This window comes from Hevea brasiliensis, chromosome 12 (genome assembly GCF_030052815.1).
Source record: "Hevea brasiliensis isolate MT/VB/25A 57/8 chromosome 12, ASM3005281v1, whole genome shotgun sequence".
NCBI lineage: Eukaryota > Viridiplantae > Streptophyta > Magnoliopsida > Malpighiales > Euphorbiaceae > Hevea > Hevea brasiliensis.
The window spans coordinates 39770720-39781373 of record NC_079504.1 but is presented as its reverse complement, the minus strand read 5'-3'; the positions used below and the strand labels follow the sequence as shown (position 1 = coordinate 39781373).

The 10654-nt window shown below is 33.7% G+C and overlaps 1 protein-coding gene across 1 annotated transcript; it reads right to left on the bottom strand.

Moving 5' to 3' along the window:
* Positions 1-4587: 4587 nt before the first annotated feature.
* On the bottom strand, positions 4588-7311 carry LOC131171217 (putative receptor-like protein kinase At3g47110). Its single transcript, XM_058130686.1, has one exon. It carries the CDS (start codon positions 7309-7311, stop codon positions 4621-4623), a length of 2691 nt encoding a protein of 896 aa, XP_057986669.1. The 3' UTR covers positions 4588-4620.
* Between the last annotated feature and the right edge of the window lie 3343 nt (positions 7312-10654).

Below are 10654 nucleotides of genomic sequence, written 5' to 3'. Positions count from 1 at the left end.
AAATTATAAAAATAATTTGATCAGTTCTTAAGTTCTCTTATTCTTATTTTTATATTTACTAATTAATATCATAAAAGAATATAAGACTATGAATAAAAAAATTAGGTTAACAATTGAATAAATTTTTGTAATTTACTTATTTATATATATATAATTCTATGTAAAGTAAATTAAAAAATTAAAAAAATTAAAATATTTAAAATAAAAAAGTATTTATGGTAAATATATCGATGAACACATGCATATATAAGTGAATGTATGAGTATGCTAGGAAATATAAATAAAATAGAAATTATAAAAATAATAAATACTCGACCCGATTGCAGTTGGTCCAGCTAGAAAAAAAAAAAAGGCTAGTTCAATCACCTACACAAACACATACATATATCAATTGACTGACTAAAAATAATTAAATACAACCGAGACAAGAATAATAAATCCTATGGATTGCTAAATTTTCGATAGAGTTTTCTTTGTAACTAGACCTAATCCCTACAAAGTAAAAGAAACACAAGTAATAGCAACAACACAAATTAACCTCAAGCTCGCCATACATATCATATTGCCCATCTAGTGCCTACTCGAACACTAATCTACATCCATTGATCCAAGTTCTAACTCAGGTCTCTATCTCATACATCCATTGATCCAAGTTCTAACTCAGGTCTCTATATCCTCTACAATCCAAATAATTATTAAATGTCCATAAAAAATTTCAAAAGTATTCTTAGAGGTCCTTTAGATCATCCTAAGTCCTTACAATTTATTTTAATTATTTTCAATCTGCCAAAAATATTTTATTAATTAAATTTGCAAGCATAACAGATAGATAAAACACTAAGTTGGAGTTCAGGCTTACCAATGCTGATTTTGACACTTGGAATGCATCCGGAGCTTCTGAAAATGCTATGAATGACTGTAAACGTAACCACTTTCCAGGAGAGTCCATTGGGCATTAAGACTAGGTCAAAAACTCAATCCACAACACCAATGAGCTATCGCCAATTTGAATACACTTTGGGAATGCCCATGAGCTGCTGGATATAGGTCTAATGACAAGTTAGTCAAAACTCCTCTCTGGTTGCCCAATGTTTGCCAATATAGTTTAGGCAATACGTTAAGCATCTTCTTCATCTGATCTCCAATCAAGGCGTTGTTGGTGTCATTTTGAGGCTTGTGGAATGTAGATGAAGATTACAAGATCTAATCATCCATTCCAACCACCGGTTGGCTGAGAATGCCTTTAAAGCTTTGAAAAACCCATTTTCTCTGTCCTTGCTAGTGCTAAAAAGAGCCACCAAATCTGGCATGGTTAGTCCCATTTGAAAGTTCTCTTCACCAATGTAACACCCATCATTTTCTAACATTGAAATTCTTATCGTCATTGGAAAATCCTTGTGAAATTGAGATTTTCATAGTCAAGGAAGTGGTGAACCATATATATATATGAAATTAATGTGTTAAGAGTATAGGTTATATGTGAATTTTGATAAGAAAAGAAATCAAGGTATCCTTGTGGGCAGAAAGAACTTCGGCAGTTGAAGGTTAAACTTTCGACAGCTGAAGTCCGTTTTTATTATTCAAATGTCTTTTTGGACAAAATAGACTTTGGTAGCTAAAAGCTGGGCTTTCAGCAAACAAAAATCCCCTCAATAGTAGGGTATAAATAGCTCACTTAGTTTCATCTTTAAAAGAAAATTAGCTTTTTTCTCTCTCCCTTAGCCGTTTTTGCATGCAAAGGGTTTAAGTTAAAATCCTTTTGGGCAATTGCATGTTTAGATACCTTGATGCTTGGATTTTCTTTGGGAAAGTGAAGTGAGAGTGGGTTGAAGCTTGGTCTATTAATTACCTTAATTTCTGCTTTAAGCATAACCGTGCATCACGAAATGCATTGATATTAGGGTGTAATGTATTAGAACCATATTTGATGTAATTGCATATGTGTTTATGATGTAAGGTAGATTATGGATGATTAAATGGAAGTTTCCTTCAGTACCTCTTACATAGCATTGATGATACAAGCTTATGTTTTCAAGATTTTTAAGGTTAGTGATGCTTTGTCGTTTCCGCAACTATTTATTGTGAATCTTGTTCTTTTTTTTTTTTTTGTATAATCATCTTAGAAAAAAAAATGAGATTAGATTTCTCTCTCTCTCTCTCTCTCTCTTGTATTTGTGTAAGTAGTATTAAACAATGAATAGTATGTTATGTGCATCATTATGCAAGTTAAGCTAATAAAAAAAAATGTTTAGGTGTATAGTTTCTGTGTTTGGGCTTAAAGATAAAGATGTGCTGAAGATTATAAATTTCTGGTGAGTTGTTCATCTTCCAATGTCACTACTCCATTGCATGTTCAGTTACCAGTTATAAGAAGGGTGGATTGAATGAATGCTGATAGGGCTTTGTAGGACTTCTCATGTATTCTGTATATTGTACATCTTAGGAGTGTTCAAGTGGAAACTTTGCAATTTAACTGTGATATTGGTACTTATCAAGTGTCAACTTGAATTATCTTTATGCTTATCATCTTTATTGGAGCATTTGCTTTGTGAAACATCAAATTTTGTGCCAAAAATGAGAGAGAAATTGATGAGCATCTTTATTTGGATGATCATAAATGCACTAGTTGAAGATAAATTGATTAATTTTATGCAATATTTGCTATTCAAAATCACAAAGGCCTAATTGCCTTTATGGTCGGCATTAGGTTGTTCTACACAGTAAGCCTAATTTGTTGCATTAATGTGTTATATTATATAAATATGTGAATATGCAATGCTTGTAAAAAAAAAAGAAAGTATCAAAACATATATAAGTACGGTTTGGCGACTGGGAAATGCAAAAAACCAGAGAGTTTCAGACATAAACAATGATGCCAATTTAGCTATATTTTTATAAGAAGTTGATCTAAATTTTTGTGATGATAAAATATAATAATTTTATAACCTATCCAATTATTAGATTCACTTAAGTTTAGTAATTATGATTATAAAATAAATATAAAAATAAAAATTTAATGATTTTACCAATACAAACCGAAGTTCAATGGTCAAATTGAAATTGATGGAAGCTTCAACGAGTAAGACGAATTTAGATAGTATATAATTAGGTTTGAGATAAGTTTAAAAAATAATACATTTATAAGGTTTGAGTGTTACATATTTGATATCATTATCCAAATTTACTTATATAAATGGTTAATTAATATAAAGTGTATGTTTTTTATAATAATATTTAAAAAATTTTTATATATTATATTTTAAATAAATAGAATTTAAATATTTTATTTAGTCATTAAATTTTTAAAATATAAATTTTTAATAAAAATATTGTTTTATATCTATTAGTAAAAATGGGCTAGGATATTTTTCGAAAAATAATAATTGGATTTATAATGGATTTGAGTAATTGATGATAAATTTTAATCGGGTTGGGACAGGTTTAAATATTGAGAATATTAATTGAGTTCAGACTCAGGTAAAATAATTTTCGCTGGTATAAAAAATTTTCCTTGATGGACCAATACAGTGACAGAGCTACATGTGTGTTCTTAAATGTAACCAATTGATGCACCCAACCTTGTAAAAATTTTTTAAATATATATAATTTCTAAAATATTTTTAATATTTGTAAATAAATTTTGATTGAAATTAGTAAAAAATATAAAGATCAAATTTATATTTGGAATTAATATATATAAAAAGAGTTCAAGTAATTATATAATTTATTTTTTAAAAAAATTATATAATTTATTTATAAAATTTTATTTTTAATATTTTTAAATGATATATAAAAATTTGAGATATATATATATAAAAAAATATTTTCTTTTAAATTCTATTAATTTGCAAGAAGAAAAATATTCTTAATTTACAATCATCATTTTAATATTTTTTTAATGTAAATTATCCTGATTATTAAAATTACTTTATTGAAATTAATTTTTTTATTCATAATTATTTCAAATTTTAATTGTGATTAAAAATTATATATATACACACACATACACTTAAAATTGACTAGCTAAATCAATGACTCTACTGAATTAAATTTCTAGTTTCACCACTGAGTTAATGTTAAATATAAAATTAATTTAAAAATAATTAATTATATTTATTGTTTGTGTATTTTTTAAGAATCAATGTTATATATTTAAACAAATATCATAACTAAACTAAAATAATTTTTTGAGGGTGCCAATGTTATAAAAATTTATTAAACATATGATAAATAAAAATTCAAATATCTTATATTATTTATATTGTAATAAAAATTATTTGAGGAGGGGCCAACAATTAAAATAAAATAAAATTTTAAGCACACATATTAGCATATATGCGTACCCCCACTAGCCCTCCTTCCCCCACCTCGGCCCATTGCCATTCTTAGGTGAAGTTAAATCCATATACAACTGAACTTATAAGGGAGGAATTTTAAACAACGTTACTTGCAAGGAAGTTGTTTTACTGTATCTTGTTGAATGCTATTGCTACTAATTTAGTTTTTCTTTTTGTGTTGACGTCATAATAAAGTGGCTAATTAGCTAGATTTAGGTGTTAATTACCTGGAGCAGAATTAGAAGAAAAAGAAGAAAAATAGAGGAAGATGCTTATATAGTTGTTAATTACCTGGAGCAACATAACCAACGGTTCCATTGATTCTAGTTGTGCTGATTTGACTCAGAGATAAATTGCTGTTGATTGAGAAGAGTTTTGCTAGACCAAAATCACTTACATGAGCAACCATGTCATCATCAAGAAGAACATTGCTGGGTTTCAGGTCACAATGAATGATAGGCTTTCCACAGAGGTCATGTAGATAATGCAATGCTGATGCTACATCAATGGCGATATTGAGTCTTTGAAGAAGGTTCAAGCTTCTTTTCTGATCTTCACCTTCTGCACATGGATGCAGCCACTTTTCTAGGCTTCCATTTCCCATATATTCAAAAATTAAAGCCTTGAATGCATTTGTTTTGTAATCTAAGCTGGAGCAACATGTTACGAGCTTAACAAGATTTCGATGCCTTATACTCCCCAGAGAATTGCATTCAGCCATGAAGCTCTTAATGGCACCCGTTTGCTCGAGGTTGAGGACCTTAACAGCTACTGGTGTTTGGACTTGAGGTAGAAATCCTTTATACACAGAGCTAAAGCCACCTGAACCAATTAAATTGCTACAAGAGAATCCATCCGTTCCTTGATAAAGGTCTTTATAAGATACCTTTAGAAGGTGGTTCATTTCTAAGGGTGCAACAGAAGGCTTGGTTCTTGATTTTCTCATCCGGCGAATAAGAAAAAAGATCAGAATCGAAAGCAGAGTTGGAACCACACAAGCAATTGCAACCACTAGCTTAAGAGTGTGGGATTTCACTTTCTTCAAGAGTTTAGTAGGGCATTTTGGTAAACCAAGTTCTGGGACACCACCGCAAAGCTTGTTATTCCCAATCAGTGATAATGCACTGGCATTAGTAAATACTCCTCTTTCTGGTACCTCTCCCTCAAGATCATTGAACGAAAGATTCAAGTATTGGAGATAAGGGATTTCTTGGAGATCTTTGGGAATTTGTCCTGACAAGTTGTTTCGCGAAAGATCTAAATATTGAAGGCCTTTAAGGGAAGCTAAAGATGAAGGGATGGTTCCTTGGAAAAAATTTCCTTGCATATAAAGATATTCTAGGCTCAAGCAACCTCCAATGGTTTCAGGAATTTCACCTGAAAGATTGTTTTCTGAGATATCTAGTGTATTTACATTTTTAAGCTTTCCCACTTCTGTTGGTAAGTGCCCAGTGAAAGAGTTAAAAGCTAAGTTCAGTACTTTTGATAAAGAAGTAAGACCTAAAACTTCCTCAGGTAACTCTCCGCTGAGTCTATTTTCTGCAATTTGTACAGCATATAAATGTTGGCAATTTCTAATACTTGAAGGAATGCTTCCTTCCAATTTGTTTCCAGACAGCAATACACGAGAAAATTGAGTGAGGTTACCAATGGAGGACGGAATTTGACCTGACAATTGATTGTAGCTTAAAATTAATGATTGTAGCTTTTGAAGCTTTCCAAACTGAGATGGGATGAAACCTGTGAAAAGGTTTTCTTCCAATTGCAAATCAATTAAGTTGACAAGATTCTCCATTGCCGCAGGAATAATTCCAGTGATTTCATTTCCTCCCATATATAATCTAATGAGCCCAGTTGAAAAATTGGCTACAGAGTCTGGCAAGACACCTGCAAAATTATTTCTGGTGATAGAGAAGATTTGTAGATTACTACAATTTGTCAAGGAGGTCAAGAAAAGTAAGTCATTCGATGAATTACTTCCAAGATTATTGAACTCGAATTTCAGCCGTAAGATACTCTGTAAATTTCCAAGATTAGTGGGAACTTGTCCCACAAATTTGTTCCCGCCCATATCAACACGTTGAAGCTGAGAGGCATTAGACAATGAATTTGGAATTGGGCCAGACAAATAGTTTCCACCGACTAAAAAAGCTTGAAGATTTGGGAGAGTGAAGAAAATATTGTCAGGTAGACTCCCACTAAGTTGATTGGCAGCAAATACCAGAGAACTCAAAGATGTGATGTTGAAAAGAGATGGAGGGATTATACCTGATAATCTATTAACTCCAACGGCAAAACTATTCAAGCTTTTTAATCGACCCATCTCATTTGGAATACTTCCTTCCAGATCATTAAATGTTGCAGAAAACGTGGTAAGTGATGAAAGGTTGCCTAAAGAAGGAGGAATTTCTCCTGTCAGATGGTTATTGCAAAGTCCAAGCTTTTCCAGCTTTGGCAGGGAGCCAAGTTCTTCTGGGATCTTTCCAGCAAGATTATTCCGCTGTAAATATATTGTGTTGAGCTGGAAACAGCGAGTCAAGTTGAGTGGAATTGTACCATTTAATGAGTTATTGTTGACAAAGAACTTCTGCAGTCGAAACAACTTGCCAAGTTGCTGCGGAATTTCGCCCCTTAAGCTGTTGTTTTGGAGGTTGATCAACCTAAGAAAACTGAGGTTGCCAATATATGGTGACACAGAACCAAAAAGATTCTGCCCTTCTAAGACCAAGGAGGTGACTCTTTGATGGCTGCGACCACATGTGATTCCAGTCCAGTGGCAGAAATGGAGAGAATCATTCCATGAGTTGAAGATTCCATGGGGATCACTGGTTATCCCTTGTTTGAATTTGAGCAAAGCAAGTTCATCTGTCTCTCTTCCTGAAGCACCGGCTTGCAGGCATCCTAAGTTAATAGAGAAGAAAAGAAACACTTGCAGACAAACAAATGTATAAAAGCTGCGCTTACTAAACTTCATTTGGTTTAAAGAGGCAGGAAGCAGCTATTAGAATTGTTTGGTTAGTTCAAAAAGTGAGATGCAGAAAACTACATACAAAACCATCCAAGCCCAGTGTTGAAAATTTCCTAAGCTGATAATAATGATATTTGGGGAATGCGTCAAATTGTCAAGGTCGTCCCAGCTAAACAAGTTCTACCTACCTCAGTAAAGTTAAAATTTCTTAATTTTAATCCAATGCATTACGTACATTTCGGTCTTTAAAATTTAACGCATTAGGAGCATTTCGCCTTCGCCTTCCTTTTCATTTCCTTTTCCCTGACTTCATTGGCTTGAACAGGTTCCCCTTCTCCACCACTTTGATTTTGGGATTTCTCAGGGTGAGGAGGAAAATTTGAGCTTGCAATATATATATATATATATATATATATATATATATATATATATAAGCAAAAAAATTTTATAAAGGAAATGAGAGAGATTGTGGGGGGGCTCTGACTAAAACTTTGCCGATAAACAATCCATTTACATCGAACCTACAGAACACCAACCACAACCAGAACTTAAAAAACACCAAAACAAAAGAGCAGTTAAAAACTCCAAGACCAGAATCTACAGGAGAGCAACGAAGCCTGAGGTTCTACTAAAACCCTGTTTTACCAAGGGATCTGCACATGAATTTGCCTCTCTTAACACATGACAAAATGAGACACTTTTAAAAAAGTGTTAAAGTAATCTCTTTGTTTTTCAAATTAGGGATTTAGGATTTATCACAAGTAAATGTTGAAAAAAAAAAAGAAATTTTGCTCTATTAGCAAAGTGAAATCATGGTTTTTGGTTTCAGTAGATATGATTTGGTGACTGAAATTTTTGAGTATTGGCTTAATTGGTGCTTTGGATTCAAAATTAGAGATATGATTAGAAGTAAAAAGTAAAATTGGAAAAACTATAACTAGGGTTCTGAGTTTCTTATGCAATGAAATGAGAGCAAAAAGAGGAACAAGGAGAGAGGTATTGGCTGAATGCAATAAATCCACAGAGAATCCCAAAGGGCTATTGATAATACACTTGGACCTAAAGGGATGTTGATGAGGGGAAGAGAGAAAAGGGGAGAGATGGAGATCAGGGATTGTTAATTTTGTAAACCATGGTTTTTTTTTTTTTTTTTTTTTTTTTTTTTCAATTAGTCCAACTCATAAAAACTTCAATAGCCTATATATATATATATTTTTCAATTAGTCCAACTCATAAAAACTTCAATAGCCTATATTTTCTCGTGATTGTTGTTTTTTTTAGTGTTTTCTTTACTTTATATTACTATTTAATTTTTAATTTATTTTATATATTTTATAATTATATTAGATTTTAATAATTTATGTTGACACCATATTTTGGTCGATCCTCAAATGCATAACTTGTGTAATTAATATATGATTTTCTGTTGATACTTTCTTGAATGGATCTCTCATCTTACCATAGGTCATTTTCTCTGAACTAGTAATAATTTCAGTTCTCCCAAATAAATAATAAATTTCAAGTTTATTCAACCTCAGATATACCCAAGTTAATTGTTTTCCGACCTCTCTGCCTCTACTCAACCCGTTCGGATTGATGTCCAATCTTCGAACCATCTGATCTTACATTCGATTGTCTTCGAATCTTGGTGGGGTCACATAATTCAAAATTTCAAATTGTGGTCAGTTTTTACTATTAGGTATCTTGCTCTAATTGTTCAAATATTTCTTAATCAAGTTGATGTTTTATTCGATCTCTAAATAATTGTTCCAATCCTAATAAATTATTTCGACTAGGACCCGATCTCATGTCTTTACAAATCACTCCAAATGTTTCAAAGTTTCAATCGATATTCGGTCATAAGGTCTTACGATCCCATGTTCGTTTTTCCGATCTCTTTAAGTGGTCTCATGTTTTATGAGGGATAACCGATCTTAGGTTATGTGTTCAACTTTATTCAATTTAGTAGGGGTTAATTCTATCTAGCACGTGCAAACTTGATTTAATATTTTCCGATCTCATCTAGAATTAATCACAAATGAACTTAATTCATTTTAAAAGAAAATACAAAGTCACTCAGTAGGAGGATCTTCCCTAGCCTACTCTTCAGGTATATTTTCAATATTCTCTCCCTCCTCTCTCTCATGTTCCTCTTCACTCTCGGCCTCAACACCAGGGGCAAGCTTCTCTAGCCAGGTGAAGTCTTCTTCAGGGTAGTGCTTCACCAGCTCGGCTAGGAGATTGCTATGGGCATTCACATAGACATTAGCTTCCTTCACCAAAGCTTTGTCCTCCTTGGCCCTTATCTCTCTAGAGAATCGAGCTAGATCGGCAGCTTGGCAAGCCCGAGCATCTTCAAGTTCCCTCTCCAGCTGAGTCGTTCTTTCCTCAGAAGACCTCACTTGGATCTCCAAGTCAATGATCTGATCATTAGCAGCCGAGAGTTGGGTCTTCGCAACTGCCGCATCTTGCACTGCCTTGATGATCTCCCTTCTTAAGAGATGAGCCTTCTCCCTGATTATCTGTTGGTTCACAACTACCTCCAATCCCAAACTCATGGTCTGGGTTAGAAGATCTTTGATGCTCTCCTGGGCCATCCGAATCCAATCTTCTTTAAAACAGATCGAAGAGCCTAAAACCTTCGCAAGATCGGGATTTCCCCGAACTGAGTGGTTCCTCTACAAGGATTGAAGCAGGTTCTGAGCACCTTAAGAGAGTGGTCGAGCTGCTGGGATGGCTGGTCCAGCAGAGCCACTCTCTGCACTCGAAGAGACCAAAGGTGGAGGAGGAGGAGGTTTAGCATGTCTAATAGGAGGCTCAGAGGTGATGACCTCTACTTCCAACGATGGCTGCTCTTGAGGTCAGAATAGAGAGCTCGGCACTTCAACCAAAGCCCGTCTCTGTGCTTGGGTAGCAGTAGCAGCTTCCTTCATTTCTAACACTTTTTGGGCGAGCTCTCTCTTCCTCTTGTGAGTCTCCTTTGCGGTTTCGCCCCCGGCCATACCTACACAAAAAAGCAAGTTAGTGAGTTCACTAAGACTAGAAGACCTAAGGTGCAGGTTTTATTGGTCTCGGGGCTATGGTCAGAAAGTTGCAATTCATAGTTTTCGCGAGCGATCACTCTCATCATCCTCCATTTCAGTTCAACCATAATCACATCCGTACACGAATATTGGTGAGTGATAATTTGATTTTTCAATTCCTTCACCATGGCATCCTCGACCGCGTTCAGGGTGATCTTCTTCTCTGGCTTGGGGACCAAATAATTCCAACTATATGGAATGCCTGTGAAACCATTAGGATCTTTACTCCTAAGTATAGAAAACCAATCTTTCCCATTCTTTAGTGA

Excerpts from the sequence above, each read along its gene's own strand:
- LOC131171217 (XM_058130686.1), bottom strand. The coding sequence starts at position 7,311 with ATGAAGTTTAGTAAGCGCAGCTTTTATACATTTGTTTGTCTGCAAGTG.